The 24,164-nt window shown below is 41.7% G+C and overlaps 3 protein-coding genes across 5 annotated transcripts in view; 1 reads left to right on the top strand and 2 right to left on the bottom strand.

The window, feature by feature from the left end:
- LOC148064191 (pituitary adenylate cyclase-activating polypeptide type I receptor-like) overlaps positions 1-4,755 on the bottom strand; it is a 47,824-nt gene extending 43,069 nt beyond the window's left edge. The window contains exons 1-2 of the mRNA XM_087810814.1: positions 4,502-4,755; positions 3,361-3,466 (exon numbers count right to left, since the gene is read on the bottom strand). Coding sequence (XP_087666940.1) covers positions 3,361-3,466; positions 4,502-4,567 — 172 coding nt within the window. The 5' untranslated portion in view covers positions 4,568-4,755. The remainder of the gene's footprint in view (positions 1-3,360; positions 3,467-4,501) is intronic.
- Positions 4,756-9,359: 4,604 nt separating this feature from the next.
- Positions 9,360-18,035, top strand: eef1da (eukaryotic translation elongation factor 1 delta a (guanine nucleotide exchange protein)). Of its 3 annotated transcripts, none has more exons than XM_087810634.1 (8): positions 9,360-9,816; positions 12,144-12,267; positions 14,973-15,026; positions 16,030-16,108; positions 16,175-16,272; positions 16,331-16,513; positions 17,710-17,904; positions 17,966-18,035. In XM_087810634.1, exons 1-8 carry the CDS (start codon positions 9,389-9,391, stop codon positions 18,002-18,004), a joined length of 1,200 nt encoding a protein of 399 aa, XP_087666760.1. In that variant the 5' UTR covers positions 9,360-9,388; the 3' UTR covers positions 18,005-18,035. The 3 variants fall into 3 exon arrangements, with proteins under 3 accessions (XP_087666760.1, XP_087666761.1, XP_087666762.1); XM_087810635.1 differs by having other exon boundaries at positions 16,175-16,266; XM_087810636.1 differs by lacking the exon at positions 14,973-15,026.
- LOC148064193 (tripartite motif-containing protein 16-like protein) lies at positions 17,925-23,606 on the bottom strand. The gene is made up of 7 exons (XM_087810629.1): positions 23,041-23,606; positions 22,353-22,439; positions 20,184-20,417; positions 19,951-20,110; positions 19,829-19,879; positions 19,675-19,728; positions 17,925-18,587 (listed from the first exon to the last, which is right to left on the bottom strand). The coding sequence occupies exons 1-7, from the start codon at positions 23,599-23,601 to the stop codon at positions 18,052-18,054; spliced, it is 1,683 nt and encodes a 560-aa protein (XP_087666755.1). The 5' UTR covers positions 23,602-23,606; the 3' UTR covers positions 17,925-18,051.
- Between the last annotated feature and the right edge of the window lie 558 nt (positions 23,607-24,164).

Below are 24,164 nucleotides of genomic sequence, written 5' to 3' on the forward strand. Positions count from 1 at the left end.
TTAAACAATCAAAACAATATTCAATAAAGTATATACTTTAAATGGCAATATAAAACTGATAACACAACAAGGCTAAGGCTAAGGCTATTGCTAAGGCAAAGGCTATTGCTAAGGCTATTGCTTAGGCTATTGCTAAGGCTAAGGCTAAGGCTAAGGCTAAGGCTAAGGCTAAAGCTAAGGCAAATGCAAATGAAAATGCAAAGACAAAGGCTAAGGCAAAGGTAAGTAATTTTTATTTGTATAGCGCTTTTCCAGACCAGGGTCACAAAGCGCTTAAACAATCAAAACAATATTCAATAAAGTATATACTTTAAATGGCAATATAAAACTGATAACACAACAAGGCTAAGGCTAAGGCTATTGCTAAGGCAAAGGCTATTGCTAAGGCTATTGCTTAGGCTAAGGCTAAGGCTAAGGCTAAGGCTAAGGCTAAGGCTAAGGCTAAGGCTAAGGCTAAGGCTATGGGTCAGGGTTCTAGCTAGGCCTAAGGGTTAGAAACTTCGTCAAATTTCCCAATTACTTAACAAGATTACATAATGAATATATTTATTTTAAAATCATTTTCAATCTTCAAAATAATGCAGATATTTCTGTATGTAAATATATAATCACAAATTATAATTAATTATAATTAAACTAAATTGTTTGTTTTTTTAATGAAACCAATACAAACACACATTAGTGTAATCCTTAAAAGGGCCATGCAAATAAATAAATATAAATAAATAATGTAAAATAAACATCAACTCTGGTGTCATGTAGTGAATGTTCTTCAAGACGCAGTAACTTCTCATCATGACCATGTTTAACACTTTATTACTTTATAAAGTTGCTCTGAAATCTGGACGAACGAGAGGTTACGAGAGTCCATTATGATAATGTAATAATCGCTTCACTCCTCCTCCAGCCAGCTGCCTCGCTTTGTTTATACAACGAGTACCTTGGAGTTGGAGAGGATTGATGACGCACAGTGACAAACCATGCTTGACCAATCACAGCAGAGTGGGCGTGGTTATGGTCAACACGATTTCATCTTGTGTTGCCTGAGTTTGACACGTCAGGAACAGACTTTTCTGCAGATCCTCTCATGACCTCTTTGTTTCTTCCTCGGTGTTTGTGCGACTGTTAATGTCTGAACGTGAAATACATGCAGTCCTGAGGCAGCGTCGGCTGAAACTCGACGACGAACCAAAGGAAAATAATATCTCGTGGACGAGCTCTGCAGCAGGAACATGCAACGAAAAACATCATTTCATAATGTCTCTTGTTAGCAGCGGGAATTTTAACGACTACATTTATCACATTTTTACTCCGTGCCGACGTCTGGCGTCCATTAGCGTTAAAAGCAAAGTCAGGTGGTAGAAGAAAATAAAAACTTTCGAGGGCAGAGTGAAAGGTTTGAACGACCAGCATGTTGTTGTTTTTTTCCAGTTTCATTTAAAATAAACATCTAAATCTTTATTATTTAAATTGTAATGAAAGGTTAATCTTTTTGATTATTTACTTCCTCATTTTATGTGCAACTAATATTCACATTTTTAATTGGATATTTTAACTTAAAATGCATTTTAAGTCAATGTAAATGAATTTAAAACATACATTATTTGAGGGTGTATTTCTCACACTTCTAAAATATTGCGTGTTTGTTTGCATTGGGAATGTTTACAATATGTTCTATTAATCATTATTAAAATACATGTAAATGATTGCATTTGTTTATTTACATTTTCTAATCTATTTTCCTATATTTTCAACTTTTCTCACCACATTAGTTATTTTAACATGTGACAAAAACATGGCAGAAACTATAAAAACAAGCAGCAGCTGAAATGAATCCCAAGAACCTCCAGCCTGTCTCAGGTCTCACAGGCTCTCTTTGTCTGGCCGTCATCAGGTGCAGCAGGATTTATAAACTTATCTTTTCATGTGTGAGCCGAACATACACGATAATCCACGCCAGCCAAAGGAAACAGACCTGAGATCGTGTCTTAAAGAGATCCTAAAGCTGGACTGTAGCATTGATCTGGAATCATTTTTAAAAAGGCTAAAATTACCTTTTTTTTTATCTCAAGAAAAGCTCTTTTAAAAACATTATATGTTTGAAAATGTAATGTTTGAATATAAAATAATGAGAAAAAAAAACACATGAATATGTATATATGATTAGTTTATTAATTAATTTGAATAAATAATTATTCTAATATATTTGTTTATTCATTCATTTGTATAAATAATAATTTGATGTGAAGATTTGGATTTATTTCATACGTGTTTAAGCTTTGTTATTAAATTATTTTCTGATTGAAAGTGTAAATAAATGGAAGAAAAGGTAAATATTAATAAAACATATGAATAAAAACATCAACAAAAGGTAATTGATGAGGTAATTAATGCAAAGATAAGGCTTTGTTCATTATCAGGGATAAAAAAAGAGATTTAACATGGTAAAGCCTTAGCCTTAGCCTTAGTAATAGTAATAGTAATAGTAATAGTAATAGTAATAGTAATAGTAATAGTAATAGTAATAGTAATAGTAATAGTAATGTAATAATAATAGTAATAGCAATAGTAATAGCAATAGCCTTAGCCTCAACGTTAGCAATAGCAAAAGCCTTAGCCTTAGAAATAGCAATAGCCTTAGCCTTAGAAATAGCAATAGCAATAGCAATAGCAATAGCAATAGCAATAGCAATAGCAATAGCAATAGCAATAGCAATAGCAATAGCCTTAGCAACAGCAATAGCAATAGCAATAGCAATAGCAATAGCAATAGCCTTAGCCTTAGCCTTAGCCTTAGCCTTAGCCTTAGCCTTAGCCTTAGCCTTAGCCTTAGCAATAGCAATAGCAATAGTAAAAGCAATAGCAATAGCAATAGCAATAGCAATAGCAACAGCAATAGCCTGAGCCTTAGCAATAGCAATAGACTTAGCCTTAGAAATGGCAATATCCTTAGCCTTAGCCTTAGCCTTAGCCTTAGCCTTAGCCTTAGCCTTAGCCTTAGCCTTTCATACAATATTAACCATTGATTGAATATATATGAGTGTGTGTGTGAATTGTTGTCTGTCTTTGTGTGCACTGCGGAAGACTGGCGTCCTGTCCAGGGTGTCCCCTGCCTCTCGCCCTATGATACTGGGATAGGCTCCAGTCTCCCTGCGACCCAGGTAAAGGATAAATGGTAGAAAATAAATGAATGATTTAATGAATTTTCTGGATTTTATTTATTTATTTTGATTTTCAAAAGCTCAAACCATAAAAGAGTAGAAATCTGTTTACCCTCCATCAGACCCTTTCCAACGCCGCCCATTAAACGCCGACCTTGCAATGACAGACGCCAGGATGACGAGTGGGTTTCCGACTCACCTTCGGCGGTCCTGTTGTGAGTCTCGCTCCTCCTCTGCTCCGAGCACATCTCTTTGGCCCTCAGGTGCTGCGAGATGATGGCACAGTCGGGATGAATGGCGTCCGTCTGAGGAAGAGACCTTGTTATCGACGGAGAGACAGGAGGTTGAGAGAAGGTTACTGAACATCTAACAACAGTTCAAGTGTCTTCTCCGGGAAAACTGGATTCTAGGATAGAAATGGTTTCGGGGGACGTGAGGAACGCTCGTGCTTTTGGTTAATACTTTTGTACCTCAAACATGTCGAGAAAACATCAACATTCTTAGTGACTGGAGGACAAATAAATGTATCAATACTGACCGACCCCAGGGGCCACGTGTAGCCCTTAGACTGTAATGACGTGGAAGTACAAATACTCTTTAATTTACACTTATTAAAATACTTTGTACTCCTTTTTTTAGCTTCTTTTTTATCTATTTTTCTGCGTTTGATATTTTCCCCAACAGTGAAACGATTATTGAAAGCATTCATCTTTTAAAGCAGGGGCCCCCAACATTTTTAATGCAAATAATATAACATAAAACGACTAAACCTTCAGATAAAGACAGTCAATCCTAAAGAGTTTGTGTTTCACTCATTTTCACTAGATGTTTATTTTTTGGAGTAAAATAGTCTCGAACTATAGTAACTTCAGAGAAAACAATCTTTTTTCAAAATAATCAATAGTGTGGCCCCAGAACAAATGACCCGCAAATATATGTTTTATTTGCTCTTATGTATCTATTACATGGAAATGTACAAATTATATTGATTTGTTTTCAAATAAAATAGCATAACATGTAAAAGTATATGATGACTACACTCGTCGACTACACAGCTAGTTCCAGAGCTTCTCGTCTGAGGAACAGTAATATTTAGCTTCATCATCTCATCAGAACATGTCTTCACGTATCCTCTCATCCTCAGGTCGGCTGAAGGATTCCGCTGAAGCCTCTGGATCCAAGTGGCACATGTGGACTTCTCAACAGCTTAATGAGGACGTCTGCTCCCCGGTCGAGGGCAGGAGGTAGTGATGATGTTCTGGCTCGTCCTTCACGCGTGTGTCACCACGAGTCATTAAACAAATGAAGTTTCTGGATGTTTCACGACGACGAGAACTCACCAGCGTGAGCCACAGGAAGACGACCAACATGACGAGTGTGGAGCTGTCCTGTCGTGCTGCCTTCATGTCCACCTCCTGATCCTCACAGATGTTCTTCACGGAGATATATTCCAGGTGAGGTTTGAGAGAGTCGGTCCCAGAGCAGGAACGATGTTTTCTGTCTCGAAATAGATAAATCCCAATTCTCTGTGCGAGATGAAAACTTGCTCCAGTCGAGAGATGAAGCACATCTGCTCTCTCTCTCTCTCTCTCTCCGTCTTCTCTCTCTCTCTCTCTCTCTCTCTCTCTCCGTCTTCTCTCTCTCTCTCTCTCTCTCTCTCTCTCTCTCCGTCTTCTCTCTCTCTCTATGCTCTCTCTCTCTTTCTCTCTCTCTGCTCTCTCTCTTCTCTTGCTCTCTCTTTCTCTCTCTGCTCTCTTTCTCTCTCTCTCTCTCTGTCTTCTCTCTCTCTCTCTCTGCTCTCTCTCTCTCTCTCTGCTCTCTCTCTCTTTCTCTCTCTCTGCTCTCTCTCTTCTCTCGCTCTCTCTTTCTCTCTCTGCTCTCTTTCTCTTTCTCTCTCTCTCTCACTCTCTCTCTCTTCTCTCTCTCTGCTCTCTCTCTCTTTCTCTCTCTCTCTGCTCTCTCTCTCTTCTCTCGCTCTCTCTCTCTCTCTCTCTCTTTCTCTCTCTCTTCTCTCTCGCTCTCTCTCTCTCTCTCTTTCTCTCTCTCTCTCTCTACTCTCTCTCTCTCCTTCTCTCTCTCTCTCTTTCTCTCTCTCTCCTTCTATCTCTCTCCCTCTCTCTCTCTCTCTCTCTCTCTCTCTCTCTCTCTCTCCCTTCTTCTCTGATCCAGAACTGTGGTCTTTGACGGAAACACACAAAAAAAACATTTATAATATTTCTTGTTACTTATTACTGTCTGTAATTTATATAATTTTCTCTGAAGTAACATTAGTGACTCTTGACTCATCATTCAGTCAAGTTTGCTCAAACAATAAACGCGTAAACCAATGACAACGAATGAAACTCCACATTAGAAACATATTTTTAAACCTTTAAATCCACAGTTTCTATCAGCGGCTCGTGGCTATAAGGCCCACATTTAACAGCCTCAGCATCACGGAGGGAGGTATCCCGTTAATCCACACTTGTGGAGTTTGGGAGGAAACCGGAGGGAATGAGGCAGGAGGCAAATCATTCCCACCAGCTGTGTTGAAAATGAAATCCTTTATAGCTCCGAGCTCCGAGATAAGCAGGGACGGCATCAGCACGTCGTTGACAAGCGTTGATGAAGTCTCCACGTGGTACTGACCCGTGTGATTCTGGTCCAGACCTGCTGCACGCCATCATCCTATTATGGTTCTTTTCAACCATTTCCTCTGCCAGAGCAGCTTTGATCAGTTGTTTTCAAAGATGAACAACTTTTACTGGCGTCTTTGAGTTGCTCTCACTGCAGCCATCTTTTATTTACTGTCTTCGTCGGATTATAAAGAAAACCTCTGGGTCTCATCCTTATTTCATATGTATTGAATGTGGCATGAATGTCATTTAAACTGAAGGTTTTAAATTCTATACATTCATTTCTCGACCTTAGATTGAGGAAACAACCTGGAATTCTATAAATCTCACTTAGTTTGTATGTAATACATGTGATTTGAATTATATGTAAAGTCGTTTGCATAATAACATTTTAAGCAAGTTTTCTTCTTTTTATTTTTCTTCTGGTTATTATCATTATATTCAGTATTAGTTGTATTGTTATTATTATCGTTACTTATTATAGTTGTTGTTGTTGTTATTCTTATTCTTATTCTTAGTGTGAAAAGCCCTTTACAAATATAAACATTACTTATTTACTTACTATTATTATTATTATAACTGTTGTTGTTGTTGTTGTTGTTATTCTTCTTCTCCTTCTTCTTTTTATTATTATTATTATTATTATTATATTTCGTATTATTAGTATTGTCATTATTATTCGTACTATTATTACTATTGTTATTATTATTATTATTATATTCAGTATTAGTAGTATTGTTAGTATTATTATTATTATTGTTGTTGTTGTTGTTATTCTTATTCTTAGAACTATAATTATTATTGTGACAAGCGCTTTACAAATATAAATTACTTACTTACTATTATTATTGTTACTGTTGTTATTCTTCTTCTTATTATTATTATTATATTACTATCATTCTAATCATTGTTAATATTCGAATGTTGCACACGCGCTCCTCTTACTGGACACGTGAAGAAGTGTTAACGTTATCAGTATGTTTACACTTGTATTCGAATTTAATTTCCACAAATAAATCTGATTAAAGGTATATAATCCTCACTGCCTTGTTTAAGGTTTATCCCTGCAAACCAAGTTTATTTTAACTACATTAAATGTTCGCTCAGGCAGCGGCATCCTCGCTCAAAGCATCATGGGATATGAAGTACTTCCTGAAATGGATTGTACCATTTATGCTAGGAGGCGAAAATGCAAATAAACCACCTTAATAACAAATTTAAATAATAATAAAATTAATCTTTATCATTATTCATAATGTTTAGCTCCATAAAGGAAGATACATTTTTTATTTAAGTACATTTATCGAGCGACCTCACGTCAGACACGCCCCTTCTGTGAGTGAAGACATGGTCTGTTCCGTCCGCCGGAGAGTTCTCTTCCCGTCGGATTACTGACGAGTCTGCACGACACCGACGCCACCGCCGCGAATAACATCGAATAAACAGCCAGTAAGTCAACGCACCTGCTGCTCGACACTCACGGGGCTCGAACTATGTTTTAATCTCGTGGAAAAAACATTAAAATCTGCGCCAAAGAGTCACGAACGAGCGCCACGTGGTCAACGGAGCTGAAAGTTCGAGGCTGAAGTTGCTCAACTTTCTGTTGGATTCTCTGTTGGATTCTGTTGGATTCTCTGAACAACCGTTAACTGAACACGTGTTTAACTCGGTGTTTCTCTTGTCTAACCTTGTGTTACTGTCTCTCAGTCCTGCTGCCACAGGTGAGTGAAGTCTTTGAGTCCAGATGTCAAAGAATAATAATAATAATCTCCATTAATTCTCGTTTGTTTGGAGTCACAATCTGCATGAACCAAAGCTGCCACTTGAGCTGTTTATTCGCATTTTTTCTGCTGCTTTTTGAGCGTAATTTACAGCATCTGAATGAATACTTTTTTTGTTTTTATGATCTATTTATATCTGGTTTTAAATGAGTGAAAGTACTTTCACTGCAATGATCCTTCATTTGCAATCTTTTATATATTAGTAACTGTTTTCTATGAAGCTCCGACAGAAATGCTGTTTATTTGTCCAAAATATGGCTGCTATTTTTTAAGTACTTACTCTTTATTAACTACTATTAAATGACAGAACTCCTTAACTTAAATAATCCTGTTTATCTGATCAGTTAATAATCATGTCAGAACATTTTATTGCCAACGTTATCTTGTGCTGACATCACTGAATAAAAATAGATTAATATAATAAATAAGTCATAATAAGATGCATTACCATCAAATGCCATATGAATATAAAAATAATAAAAAGTTATTTCCAACATTATCTTTTGGTGACGTCACTGAATAATCGAATTAAATAAAGAGATTAATAGAATAAATAAATCCTAATAATACGACGCATTACAATAAATGAATAACCATATGAATAATCAAATTAAAAACTAAGTACTGCCAGTGTTGTAAACGCAACATGGGATTGTTTTTGTGATGTCAGTACAGAAAAAAATATTCAAATAAGATAATAAAGTAAAATAAGCAAAATAAACGACACAACCTATCACCAAGGCAGCCATCTTGACAAATTCATTATTTTACATTTTTATTTATTAAGAAACTCACTTTGCATTTAAAGCATGTGCTGGAGAATCTGGTTAATCTTGAAACTGATAAAATGAATTCAAATATTTCACAATTATGGCACTAAGGTGCAATATTATCTTTGGATAATGTTATTTAAACCCTGAAGTGTATCGAGATAACTTGTAATTTCGCACTTTAAATTATATTCTTGGTTAAGTATTTAAGTAACTTAAGTGTCAAATGAAAGTAATTCAATATATTTTTCCGACCCGTTATATGGTGTAATTATGATTTTCTGCAACTCCTGTGTTGTTATCAGTATTATCTTGATCTTTAAAGTATATACTTTTTTGAGTATTGTTTTGATTGTTTAAGCGCTTTGTGACCCTGGTCTGGAAAAGCGCTATATAAATAAATATTACTTACTTACTTAAATATTACTTATTAATAGAAAAGTGTACTTTAAGGATCATCTCATGGTTCTTCAGCAGGGAAACCTTGGGAGTCCAGTACTTTGCAAGGACGACCAGGAAAGCATTTGAAGTACTTTCTTGTGTGCGGTACTTTTGAAAATGTATTATGTACGATACAGAAACGGTAAAGATAGTTTAATGTATTTGTCGGACGCTGGTTCTTTAACTTGTAGAGTGTGATTATCTTCATGACTTTTTCATGGATCACTAAGATAAATATCTGACAAATATTCCCCAAAATAATAGCGAATTCATGATGAAAACAACTTGAAAATGATCTTAAACGTTTATTCTGACGATCGTATAAAACTTTAATTCACTGGTTTCCAATATACAAAGTGATTTGTCGACTTTTTTCTCAACTAAACTGTGAATTTGTTGCTGAGTTAATGGCTTTGGCTCTGAGGTTTGCTGTGAGAACGTTGGCTGATCAATTGTGCTACGAACGGCTGTAATTGCCTCCAATGAAAAAAGGTGAAATCTGTCGATCGATCCACGCTGTCATGAGTGGTGCCGATGACGTGGCGTGAGCGCCCTCTAGTGGCTCACCTCTGTTCTCGTCCTGACCAAAAGTGAAACCGAAGAACCGTTGAGCAACACTCATGGATCCGAACCCCCAGCGAGGAGGCGCGGAAGTGCCGGTGCCCCAGAGGAGCGGCGAGAACTCCCACTTTAGGAGGACGCCCCGCTCCGGCGAGGAGTTCCTGGGGTCCCCCGTGGACGGCGCCGGCTCGTACGGCCGAAGCCCCAACGCCAGGGGAGGCGGCTTCCAGCGCAGGGGCGTCGCCAACGGCAACAAGCTGTCGTTCTCCCCCAGGAGCCCCAACACCAGAGGCTTCCAATCCAGACGAGTGGCCCCGGACCAGGAGCAGCCCGTCATCGTGAGGGCGTCCGGGACCCCCCACCGTCACTACAGCGGGGGTCGCCACCGCACCTCCTCCGAGACCGAGAAGGGGCGCCGAGGCAGCAAGGAGTGGGTCCCCCGGAAGAGGGGGCGCTCGGAGACGGAAAACAAGCCCAAGTGGGACAAGTATGAGTCCGTGTTTGTCTGGTCCACAGCAGGGGGTCCGTCCAGAGACCCGTGAACCACAGATGACAAAGTCTTGGTTCTGGTCTGGTTCAGATCATAGATCGACTGCTTCTGCCTGGCAGTGAACTCTGTGTCCGCTTCTGATTCTGAGTTGAAACACTTGTCGGTTGATGGTTCGACTCGTGAAGATATAGTAAAACATTTCGGTTCAACTACAAACCCAACTAGATTTTCAACAGATCTTATTCTCTAGCAATTCATCAAGCGAACAAACCACTGTCGTAACCACTGGATTACGTTTCCTCTGAATAAGAATTTTATCATCGATTTAACGCTGACTTTAGAGTCGTCTCGATACCGATACTTCAGTAGCAGATATTATTAATACTTGTATAAAGTGGTTTCGCGCGATCCGACGACTGTTTGGCCACAAAAGACTGAAGTCGTGAGTTTGTGTCGTCACAAGCTTTCGTGTCGACGTCACGCCGTCGTTGATTCGCTGCTGAGACTTGAGCGTTTTCGTAGATTTCTGAGTCGTATTATCAGTATTCTATATATATATTATACGTTCAGTGTGTTGAGCAGCCTTTAAATATCATAACAAACCCTAATATTTGTCTTATAAATGTGAAGATAAACAACAAAACCAATGACTATCATACGTACACGTACCAACACTGGTGTGAGCAGCCTTCAACTATATTAAAATAATGTTTTCTTTGCCTTTGAAAGGTTTCTGTGACTCTCTAGCGTCTGGTCGTCATCCGACCGATGCTGTAAAGAGAAAATAAAAATACATTTTTATTAGAAACACTGAAGCATTTCATAATGTTACATTACTGTAAAGTCACATTGAGTTAACTATCAATGTTTGGAGGACAAATCCATCCTCAAGATTCAACATCACTAACTTTACCAAGTATCTAGAGAACTATCACGACACTGATGAGCAGATCGAAGAAGTTAACTTTGCTTTTCTGTAGAGACGAGAGAAACTTTTAGTCAAAAATGGCAAACGTTCTTGTCAGTGTTAATGTTGACTTTATTCATTGTATGATAACATAATCTAATGATAGAGTTAGTGTTTAAAACTGGTTAAATGAATACCGATAGAGTTCCGTGTACATCCGTTCCGTACATTTAAATTCAATAAACTCCAGGACGATCGATGGTGACACAAAAATACATTTAACAAGGTTAGTTTAGTCATAACACTGTGAAATGCTTTACTAACTTAACTACCTTTTTTTTTTTTTTACAGGAAAAGAAGAATAGAAGAAATAATTATTTATTTTATTTGTTTTTACAAAATAATAATTACAATAGCAGAGTTCAAGTAAAATTAAGTTTCAAAGGTAAATGTATGTTTTAATGTGTGTTTTGAGAAACACTTTTACTACAAACACTTTAATAAGAGAAAGTATTTGTTCATTTATTTGTTGTAAACGCCAGAAAAAGTGTATAAAATATATCGTTATTCCTACAGTATCGCCATATATCGTATCTTCACACATGTATCGTGATACGAAACGTATCAACATATTCTTTCCTATAAACGTCCCTCGTATATAGTGATGTTTGCAACAAAGCTATATTACAGTCTTTCTCTCCAATAACTAATGGTTTGTACATTTCTATGGTCGACTAATGTGTTTTAATTGTGACGTTTCTCTCTATTGTCAGTTTGTACGAAACCCTTCATTTGAATTGAAGCGTTTCCTCCAAACCTCAGCGTCACCGTTTGCCGGTTTAGTTTGTGATGGTGAGGCGTGATGTTTCTGCACGTTCTTCTGCCTCTGAAGAAGTTCTGAAGGTGACTCGGACACATGAGCAGGTCCATCGATAAGACGAGACGTTTCTTGTTTTACCTAGAAATGGCAGAAGTCGTTTTTTTTTCGGCATCTATAGACCTTTACTGCCCCCGATGGTTCGGCCAAGAACTTGTCTTTGGTTCTTACGGCACCAAAACACGCTGGTATTGTTTTTTTTTCAGAGTTGGGTTCGACCCCAGTTTAGAGTCTTGGTTCATCTGGTATGTTGTGGGTCACACGGGTTGTTGACTTGCAACAGCTGCGACTAGAGTGAGCTCAGCATGACTCGTATAAAGACTGCCGTGATCGGACGACGAAAGACAGAAGTCGTTGTGAGTTTATTTGTCGCCGTCACAAGCTTTTCCATCGGGTCGACCTCACGCCGTCGTTGATGCTGGTTTCTTGACTTGAGTTTGTTCGTCGATTTGAGTCGTATCATCGGTAACTAGTGTCGAGTTAGTCTTCGGTGTACCTTAAGAGTCTTAAAACATGGTTAACGTCCGTTTCTTCCCGCAGTACCAACATGAGTGGACTCCAGTGCCTCGCCTCCGAGACCGTCTGGTTCGACAAGAACCGCTACGACGAGGCCGAGCGGCGCTTCTACGAGGGCGCCAACGGTCCGTCTGCGCAGCACCTCCAGGCAAGAGACCCACAATGACTCGCTTCACGGTTCAGATCCTCGCGACTCCTCCGTGACGAGAGGGTTTTGGAAAGGCTGCGGATTCTTAATTTAGAAACCTTTTGGTCGCCCCGTCAGCACTTTCTCTTCTGACCGTTTGTTTGAGTCGCGTCACGAGGCGCCGCGGCAGCTGCGAGCTTCACTGGATTTAGACGCTGGAGCTGCTGGACAGCAGGCTCTGGTGTCAGAGGCTCACTTTTCATTCATGCACGAACCACCGGTCACTCTAAACCTCGGAGACCTTTGTCTCGACGGACAAAAGGTGGACGAGTCGACCTCGATTTGGTTTATTTACTTTTTCCCTGCCTGTTGCAAAAAAACGACCTTTAACCCTGTTACCCTGCGCCGCCAGACCCTACTAGCCGATCCCAGATCTGTGCTTCTGTCTGTTGTGCTGCTCTCTGCCTCTGCTGTAGATTCTTATCAGAGCTGCACAGTGTTCTCTTGATGTTACACCCTTTTTAAATTAACATTAATCACTTTTTCTAACTTCATCAAAGCGTGTACAAGTTACATCCTATAGAGCAGCGCTCGCGTATCTTTGCTCCGCAGGCGCTTTAATGTTCGCATAATATTCACTGACTTTCAACACGTTCATGTCTCGCTCATTGTCACTAGTTTACAGGATTATTGTTTGACTTAAACACGAGTCTTGACGTGTCGAGAGTCACAGACTGAAGAGAACATATTGACATTAATAATCGATGGAACTGAAGTTGAGTAAATTCCTTCTTTACTTATTACTTGATGTTCCTTTTATTCTTCCCACGTTGGGGAATTTTGAGCAGTCGCAGAAGAAATGGATAAAATCTTCACGTTAAGTCGCCGCAATCGTATAAACAAAAACAATAATAATAATAAATAAAAATCAGCCGCAGACACGATTGATTTGTGGTCACGACTAGATTTGAATCTTTCATTTGATGGATATAAAAGTTTGTTCACGTCATAAAGTCGGTTAAGATCAACAACGTTCCGGGTTCGAGACCCGAGCAGTTCTTGTCATTTTTACAATCTGACTGATGCAAAGTTGCTTCTGTATAAACCTTCAGATCTAACAGTAATATGAAGGTTCAACTCTCTGCTGTCAATAATGTCTCAACGAAAACAAGAGTTAGTTATTCCTCAAAACACACTGATGTAGAGAATTAATATTGAGGTATTCGTCTCAATAATCACTAACGGGTTTTAAAAACGACGGGTCAGAACCTTGAGGTGAACTTGATCTGCCTGATGACACGATAAACTCACCGATTACAAGATATAAATCACGCCTGAAAGAGTGAGTGTGTGAGTGTGAGTGTGAGTGTGTGTGGTGTAACTAACGCCTCACTATCTCGGGGGTTAAACTGATGTAGAGCGTTTAAATCATATTCTACTTTTATTAGAAACGTTAGACACATTTGGGTGTGGTATGTTTGGCTTCTTGCTTGATGTCATGAGGTCATGACCCCTGTTAGCTCAAAAGAATTCACAGTCAACAGCATCACATTATTTTAAAAAACACTTTTCGCCTCAACATTCTCGACCTCTTCAACTCTAGGATGTGCAGCTCTGACTTTCCTTCTACCTGCTGACATGTTTATTAGCATGTGCTTCTCTCACCACTGCTGCTGCCTCCCCCCTCCCTCCCTCCCCCCTGCCTCCCCCTGCCTCCCCCCTGCCTCCCCCCCCCCACAGACAGAATTTAGTGCCATCATGCAGGACATTGTCCAGTCCAGACAGATAATCCAGCAGTCTCTCAGCGGAGTAAGTACCAAGCGAGCTTCTAGTCGCTGCTCTGGTGTGAAAACGGCGACGATCCTGACTTGTATTGACCTTTGAATGTCGGGGTTCAGACGAAGATTTGACCTCAAGATAGAGCTGCACGATATTTCACTTAAAAATGTTCGCATGCACGCAGGAGTTCTATAGTGGAGGTCCGAGGGGTTTAGAGAAGGAAAACGATGCGATATTTCCCTTTCGTTTATTTCCTGCGCTTCGGTGCCGACTCACAGACGGACGGAGACGTAAACGACATCGAGACATAGAAGTACAAATTAACAACTTTAAAGAACGTGACACTGATTGGTCGAAGTGAGCATTTAAGAAATGCTTGATTTATACAATAAAAATAATGAATTATCGCACGAGTTTCCATATGAATATCGTACGTGCCAATATCGCGATATCGATATTTTTCCGATATATCGTGCAGCCTTACCTCATGTTGTCTCTAAATGTCTCTTCGGCAAAAACATCTTTTTACTGCTGGAATAATATTCTTTGAACTCAGAACTGGATTTTCAACATTTCTGTAGAACTTTTTCGTCTGCGCTTATATTTGAAATGCGTTTAAAATGTGTTTCCTTTTCATTAACTAGTTGTTTTTAATGTTGCATTTCTTCTGTATTTTGTCCAGTTTGTTCTTTTTTGACATTATCGTCTATTTATCCTCTTGTTTCGTTTAATTCATCCTCCTTTTTTAAAATGTTTTTTTTGTCTAAAAAGTAAATCAAAAATGCGACGCAGTGAAAACACAAGTTTAACTTCTAGCTTTAGAGCTCGTGACCTTGGCTCTCCCGGGTTTTATGGTGTGCATCCACTTGAAGGTCCTCCAGCTTCTCACCTCTTCTCTGTCCTCACCCTCCTCCACTCGTCCTCCGTCCCTCACATTAACCTCGCAGGTGAAAGCCGCCATGCAGGTCAAAGGTCGCCAACAAAGGCGCTCCCACAGAAACGTGAGTTCCTCGCCCGGGCGCGGCCCCCGGAGCGCGGCCGCCTGCCGCCGAGTGCTGGTGGTGTTTGTGTCGATCTTGGGGTTGATTTGAGTGCATGAGACGATTAATGTAGGCATTAGCGCTGCAGAGGTTTGAAGGGAGATCATGATAACGGGATCCATGACCTTAAGTCTGAGCTTGATTTATTACTTCTTTAATTCACGTTTTTGGCTTAAATTACCGTATTCTCCGGACTATAAGTGTCTCCGGAGCACAAGTCGCTCCAGACATAAAATGCATAATAAAGAAGGAAAAACATATATAAGTCGCACTGGAGTATAAGTCGCATTTTTGGGGGAAATTGATTTGATAAAATCCAAGAACAGACGTGTGATCTTGAAATAAAACTAGAGGCAACAACAGAATAATGTTACGTTACATGAAGTGAGAACCTGGTATGTTAACATAACATATGAAGAGTTATTCAGAGAACTATAGCATAAATAACTAACAAGTTTACCAAACCATCCGTGTAACTCCAAATAACTCTTCATCCTCGTGTCACTTTTAAACAACTAACTAACTCCGGAGGTAGAAGATGCTTCCTCTTCTACGTGGAAATGATCAACACAGGCCTAGAGCGCCCTCTGGTGGTTTAGTGTGAAAATAACATGTGGAATGATATACCGCTAATAATGTGGTAATAATTTCACACATAAGTCGCTCCAGAGTATAAGTCGAACCCCCGGACAAAAAAACTGCGACTTATAGTCCGGAAAATACGGTACTCTTTATTTTCTAATCCTTATAAATGATGATCTGTCAACCGGCGGAGACTCGTCGTAGAGCTTTTGTTGTGTGTGTGTGTGTGTGTGTGTGTGGACCTGCATGATGGGGTGCAGCTCGCCTGCTCGTGGTGATCCAATCGGTGTTTGTGGGTTCAATTCCTGAGCTCGTGCACGGCTTTTGTTCTGGAGTGACTGTTGTGGTTCCATCTGGTCTGAGTCTGGCGTGTCCTCCTCAGTCGACCTCGCACGCCGGCGACCCCGAGCTGGTGACGCGCATGAAGAGCCTGGAGCTGGAGAACCAGACGCTGCACAAAGGTTCGTGTCCTTCACCACACGCGTGTGCGTTTGTGCGACTCGCTGACGTGTGCGTTTGTGCGTCAGTGGTGGGCGACATGAACGCGGCGCTGCAGAAGCTGGAGTCTCGAGTGGCCATGTTGGAGAAGACCCCGGCACCGGCCGGCGCCGCTTCCAAGGTACGGGTCCAGGTGAGAGAAGGTCCAGAAGGTCCGGAGGTTCTGACGCGTCCTCGACCTCCAGGCTCCGGTCCAGACCAAACCAGCAGACGACGAGGACGACGACATGGATCTGTTCGGCAGCGACAGCGAGGACGACGCCGAGGCTGAGAGGCTGAAGGAGGAGAGGATCGCTGCCTACGCCGCCAAGAAGTCCAAAAAGCCGGTTCTGATCGCCAAGTCGTCCATTCTGCTGGACGTGAAGCCGGTGAGTCCAGGATGGTTTGAAACGCTTTGAGTTTCTGAGGACGCTTTAAATCACACTTGAGAAGAAGATTCATGACAACGAAAACCTGCTTTTTAGCAGAAACCTTGAGCAGAACCAGACTGTCCGTTGTAGATCCAGGCACGTGCTGTGGTGTAGGATTACTTGATGTTCCTTTTATTCTTGCCACGTTGGGGAATTTTGAGCAGTCGCCGAAGAAATGGATAAAATCTTCACGTTAAGTCGCCGCACTCGTATAAACAAAAACAATAATAATAATAAATAAAAATCAGCCGCAGACACGATTGATTTGTGGTCACGACTAGATTTGAATCTTTCATTTGATGGATATAAAAGTTTGTTCACGTCATAAAGTCGGTTAAGATCAACAACGTTCCGGGTTCGAGACCCGAGAAGTTGCTTCTGTATAAACCTTCAGATCTAACAGTAATATGAAGGTTAAACTCTCGGCTGTCAATAATGTCTCAACGAAAACAAGAGTTAGTTATTCCTCAAAACACACTGATGTAGAGAATTAATATTGAGGTATTCGTCTCAATAATCACTAACGGGTTTTAAAAACAATCGCGTAAAAATGACGGGTCAGAACCTTGAGGTGAACTTGATCTGCCTGATGACACGATAAACTCACCGATTACAAGATATAAATCACGCCTGAAAACAGTGACAGAACTGAGTGATTTTAGCCTTTTGTTTTCTTACATTCTTTTCTCACTTTTATTCTAAATTCTTTCGATTTTTAAAATGAAAGAATTGAGATTAAACTTTCTAAAAATGATTTATCAAAGTGTCTTTAGACCTAAAGTGATTCAGACTTCACTGTCATCTAATCTCATGTCGACTACTGTTGGATTCTTTTATTTATGTTCTTCTTAGACACAAACGTTTGTTCACGCAAACTTGAATACAACGTGACAGACGAGCCTGGAGGTGTTTGAACGTCTTCTTGGACGAAGACGACTGAGCAGCGATGGACAAACATTTGTCTATAAAAATAACCCACGAAACTAGAACATGACATGATTTTAAACGTTCATTTCAACGTTATTTTTTATTTAAAAACTAAAGTAGTTCTACATCCGAACCAGAAGTTTCCTCCTCTATACTCATTAAACCTTTAGTTTATTTGAAACGACATGGCGCCGGTCAAGTGGGTCAGACATGTGTGACGTCCTCAGTGGGACGACGAGACCGACATGGCCCGGCTGGAGGAGCAGGTGCGCTCGGTGCAGATGGACGGGCTGCTCTGGGGGGCCTCCAAGCTGGTGCCGGTGGGCTACGGCATCAAGAAGCTGCAGATCAACTGCGTGGTGGAGGACGAGAAGGTCGGCACCGACATCCTGGAGGAGGAGATCGTCAAGTTCGAGGACTTTGTGAGTGACGGAGGTCAAGGTCGTATGAAATGACTTTATTGATGAACATCTGGTTCTGCAGGTCCAGAGCGTGGACGTCGCCGCCTTCAACAAGATCTGACGCGTCGGGTAAATAAAACTTCAACTGTGAACTCGTGTCGTCCTTCTTTACGTCTGGAGGTCCACCACCTTCAGGGTCGAGCCCAGGCCCACCCAGAACCCCGGGTGCACGGGCTGGCTGAAGGTGGTTCTGACCCGGTGCAGCAGCGTCATGGACTCGGCGGCGACGTTGTAGAACGATAGAACTCCGGCCCGCAGGTCCAGGTAGACCCCGACCCGGGGCGAGCATCGCCCGGGCACGGCCAGGGTCTCGGCGCCGTGGTGGAACCAGCAGCCGGCGGACGAGCAGTCCAGACTCCAGGACTTGGCGTTGTGGCCCAGTTTGCTGTCGCTGACGCCGCCGCTCCGGCTCATGCCGCGGTAGCACACGCCCACCGACACGCCGCCGGCGCCGGCCCACTCCACCTCCCAGTAGCAGCGACCCGCCATCCCGGCCCGACACAGAACCTGAGCCCAGCTGGTGAAGCGGTCCGGGTGGTCCGGGTACGGCTGCGGCTCGGCCAGCGTGGTGACCCGTCGCTGACCCTCCTGGAAACACAAGTACTGGTTCGCCGTGTTGACGTCCAGAACCACGTCCTGGTCGTCTGAGGACGAGAGGATACAGAAAAATATTGATTAAAAAATAGTGACTTGTAGTGAATACTCTGGTGCGGCAGTTTTATTAGATCAGTTTAAATAAATACATTTATAATACAAAACTATATTAAAATACACATTTATGTTAACAATACGACGTCAATCAATTCCTGCTTTTCTGAAATAATTTACTGCCTTTGAAACTTAAGTCTTGAGCTCATTTTTGGAGGGAAAAAGTGTCGTGCTGTTAGCAGTAGCTAGCATACATGCTAACTCAACTATAGCTTCAGAGTTTAGATTTTAAAGCCTGTAATATATATAAATATTTTGGGAAATAACTAAAGTCAACAGAGGAATAAATTGTCATCAAGTAAAGTATTAATGTCACACAATGTAGTTTTAATACATGTACACATAATCTGATTTTATTTTCATGTTCATCGTGTCTTCAAACTAAAACTTAGACTCAACATAAAATTCAAGTTAGATATTTGTCAACTATTAGATCTTTTTATATTAATTACAAGTATATATGTGTATTATTAAGAGAGACATCGATACACTGGAGGATTTCTGAAGTAAAAATGTTAAACTTTGCTCAGTTATAGTTCAAGACAACTATTAGTTATTTTATATTAATTAAAATATGTTGTAAAATTAACCTTTGTATCCTTTTCTTTGTGTTATTTTCTTTCATCTATGTTTTTATTTGCACTTTATATCTACATGTGGCAAAAACTGGGAATATCAATTGTATTTCCACAGTAAAAAATGCAAAATACTTTATAAATCTAGTATTAATACAAACATTTTGAAAATAAAACTACTTCTTTCATTATATCAACAACTGAAAATGCATTGTTTAGTAAAAAAAATGAACGACGCGTCTCTGTTATGATGACATTAAAGTTGTTTTCCTTCAAATATAAAAGTATTTTTGAGAATCGCATTGTGGCTCTGAACGCCGAGGATGATGGGAAATGTAGTTGAAATGATTAGACGGCAACAGCTTGTTAGAAAAAAACGGATTATATTCCTTAAAAAACATTTGTTTCCTTTATTTCGTGCTAATTTTTAACGTTAAAAAAAACTCACATTTAAGAAAATCCTTCCGTGTCTTCGGTTCAGATTCGTTCGTCACGTCTTTAACTGCAGGAAAAACATAAGTTCAGAGAGCGCAGACCTCCGCCAAGCAGCTCATTTTGATCTCATAAGATCAGAACTCGCTGGCACAACACACTGAACGAACCTCTGGTCTTCTCCAGACTGTTGTGCTCGTCGTTGTCCTTCAGTAAAGACGCTGAAGATCAAAGGTCAACGTTAGCTTCAGCATTAGCGTCAACGTTAGCTTCAGCCGCGACGACGACCAACCTTTGTCCGAGATCCTCCCGAAGTCCTTCTTCAGCGTGTCCTCCAGAGCGTCGCTCAGCTCGGCCAGAGACTTCTTCACGCTCTTGTACATCAAGTACTGCAGCTTGTCTGTGCTCGGCATCTCCACCGTCCTCGCCGGGAACTTCACGGCTTTGCTTCTCTGCAACAGACATTTCCCAGCATCCCCGGGGGCGTGAGGTCATCATCGGTGACACGTCTCTGGAGGTTCTGACCTGCAGGAAGTGCACGTGGTCCTCGGTGGAGACCAGCTTCTGAAGCTCCGCCTCGTTCCTCCTCAGCTCGGCGGCGTCGGCCTGGACCTCCTGCAGGAGCTCCTCGGCTCGACCCAGAGCCGCTCGCTCCTGGACCCGGATCAGGTCCTTGGTCTCGGTGCTCTGCTGCTCGATGGCCCGGATCAGTTTGGTGAAGACGCGCTCGCTCTCCTCGATCACCGCCTCGGTCGAGTGCTGCAGGTCACATGACTGGAGGTTACAACGTGTTTGAACGTCCAGAAGATGAAGATCATGGATGTTAAACTATTGATCCACCGACATGTTGTCCTCAATACAGTTTCAACATTCACCAGGTGTTTCTTTTTTCAATAAAATGCTTTTAAATTAACTCAGGCCTCTAGATGGCAGCAGTTATTACGTCCTCCATGGCAAAAGGAACATTGAAATCCTGCAATGACTGAGGACAAGAGGATACTGAGGACAAGAGGAGACGGCGGACTGAGGACGAGAGGATACAGTGCACGAGGGGGATGCAATGGACTAAAGGATACTGAGGACGAGGGGATACAGTGCACTGAGGACAAGAGGATACTGAGGACAAGAGGAGACGACGGACTGAGGACGAGAGGATACAGTGGACGAGGGGGATACAATGGACTAAAGGATACTGAGGACGAGGGGATACAGTGCACTGAGGACAGAGGATACTGAGGACAAGAGGAGACGACGGACTGAGGAAAAGAGGAGACGACGGACTGAGGACGAGAGGATACAGTGGACCAGGGGGATACAATGGACTAAAGGATACTGAAGACGAGGGGATACAGTGGACTAAAGGATATGGAGGACAAGGGGAAACAGAGGACGAGGGGATACAGTGCACTGAGGACAGAGGATACTGAGGACAAGAGGAGACGACGGACTGTGGACGAGAGGATACAGTGGACGAGGGGGATACAATGGACTAAAGAATACTGAGGACGAGATGATACATTGAATGAGAGGATACTGGGCACAAGAGGATACAGTGGACTAAAGGATACTGAGGACGGGGGGAAACAGAGGATGAGGGGATACTGAGGACAAGAGGAGACAACGCACTGAGGACGAGAGGATACAGTGGATGAGAGGATACTGAGGAAAAGAGGAGACGGCGGACCGAGGACGAGAGGATACAGTGGATTAGGGGGATACAATGGACTAAAGGATACTGAGGACGAGATGATACATTGAATGAGAGGATACTGGGAACAAGAGGATACAGTGGATGAGAGGATACTGAGGACGAGAGGATTCGGCGGGCTGAGGACGAGAGGATACTGAGGACAAGAGGAGATGGCGGACTGAGGACGAGGGGATACAGTGGACGAGAGGATACTGAGGACGAGAGGATACGAGGACAAGAGGAGACGGCGGACTGAGGACGAGGGGATACAGTGGACGAGAGAATACTGAGGACGAGAGGATACGAGGACAAGAGGAGACGGCGGACTGAGGACGAGGGGATACAGTGGACGAGAGAATACTGAGGACGAGAGGATACGAGGACAAGAGGAGACGGCGGACTGAGGACGAGGGGATACAGTGGACGAGAGGATACTGAGGACGAGAGGATACGAGGACAAGAGGAGACGGCGGACTGAGGACGAGGGGATACAGTGGACGAGAGGATACTGAGGACGAGAGGATACGAGGACAAGAGGAGACGGCGGACTGAGGACGAGGGGATACAGTGGACGAGAGGATACTGAGGACGAGAGGATACGAGGACACACACAGACGGCGGACTGAGGACGAGGGGATACAGTGGACGAGAGAATACTGAGGACGAGAGGATACGAGGACAAGAGGAGACGGCGGACTGAGGACGAGGGGATACAGTGGACGAGAGGATACTGAGGACGAGAGGATACTGAGGACGAGAGGATACGAGGACACACACAGACGGCGACAAAAGGCTAGCGTCAACAAAAAAGAAAAACATTTGAGTTTATTTTGCAGATCAACACGAGATGATAAACATAAACACGAGTTATGTTGTTCATGATGATGATAAAAGTGTTTTATTTATCGTTATATAAACACGAGGAAAACTTCGGTTCATGTCTCGTGTTCGCCGTCCTGAAGGAGATCCTGAGGATCAATAAAGTTCTACCTAACCGTCCTCACCTTGATGTACCTGATCAGGTAACGAAGCTCTTTCTCCGCCTCCTTCAGTCTCTGCAGCGACTTCACTGCGCCTTCCTGGAGACTTTTCTGAAACAAACGCACCTTTTTAAATATAAATATATATATATAAATATATATATAACCCAGTTTGTATACTATAAATGATCTGTAGACAAATTAAACTACAGTAATTCACGTTTAATATTTAGAATAAGAACATGTTTATTTCTAGGGCTGCCAATACAAAATAAATAAATACAAATAAATAAAACATGTGATCAATAAAATACAATATAATGTGTTTATTAAAGTCAGTCATTAAAATTATTAAATAAAATTCATTCAAAGTAGTTAAATATCTGAAGTATCAGCTCAGCAGTTAAATCACTTTAATGTGAAAATATACGAATATCAAATAAATATTTTACACACAGATGTATCCCAGAAAAAAAAACAGTATTTGACGTCATAGAATAAAAGTTTTCTAGTTTTGAACGATTAGCTTTAATTGTAACATTTAAAGAATAATTTGATGTTGTCGAGGAATTAAAATAAAGTTAATTAGGTTTAAATGTTGCTAAAGTTATTTCATGACATCATTAATGATCAAGTTTCCTCCATTTTTAAATGTAAAAATGTACATTTTACTGTCGAAACCTTTCAAAACAAACTATGTTTATTTTCGCACCTGCACGTTCACGCGCTCCTCCTCCGCGGGTACGAGGTCATGACCTTTGTGTCGCTGCTTGACGCACTGCGAGCACGCCCCCTGCTGGTCGGTGCGACAATAGACTCGCAGCGTCTTCTTGTGCTGCGGACAAACCTTCGGAACTTCTTCCGACACCGACACCGTCCTGTGGTTCTTGCCTCGGTACCGCTCCTCGTGGACCCTCAGGTGGGACGAGCAGAAGCACTTCCGGCAGGTGTCGCAGGTGCGGACGGCGCGTCTGTGCGCGCACACGCTGCACGTGACCGGTCCCGGCTCTGGTTCCGCGGGTCCGGACTTCTGCAGCTTCAGCACCAGCTCGCCCAGGACCGTGTTCCTGCTCAGCACGGGTCTGGGCTGGAACACCTGGCGGCACTGCGGGCAGCTGAACAGGTTCTGCTTCTGGGTTCGGGTCCAGAAGTCGTCGATGCAGGTCCGGCAGTAGCTGTGGCCGCACGGGATCGTGACCGGGTCCGTCAGAACCTCCAGGCACACCGAGCAGCAGAACTGGTCCTCCTCGATGGAGATCGTCGTCGCCGCCATGTCCAGGTCCAGAGAAACTCGTGTGGGCGGGGCCAACAGGTGCACAGGTGTGGGCGGGGCGCACAGGTGTGCGAGTGCTGCGTTCAGGGGCGGCTCGGAAAGTCAAAAAGTCAAGCATTTACGCGCCTTTTTCAACGTGTTTGTAAGATTTTATCTTTTTTCTTGAACGTTTTTGTAATTTATAAATTCATTTGTTTTGTTTACAACACTTACAATAAAAGGTTCTTATATTTTACTTGTAAGTATTTTTTGTGTGAACGTTTACACAAATAAATTAAAGTATTTTCATCAAAGGTTTACTGATCCTCACGCTTACATATTTATCTACATATAATATATTTTATAGATCCAATGATTTTTCGTATTATTTTATTTCCAGGTTTGAAAAAACAAGACAAAAACTAAATCTAACATACAGAGAAATACAAGTAAAAATGATTTTGTCTATATGACTTTAATTCAGAAGAACTGTTCTGTAAATGTACGATTGATTATATGTATATATATATATATATATATATATATATATTTGTGCACCTGAACGCAGCTCAGGACTCTCAGGT

This window comes from Callionymus lyra, chromosome 16, assembly GCF_982586985.1.
Source record: "Callionymus lyra chromosome 16, fCalLyr1.hap1.1, whole genome shotgun sequence".
NCBI lineage: Eukaryota > Metazoa > Chordata > Actinopteri > Syngnathiformes > Callionymidae > Callionymus > Callionymus lyra.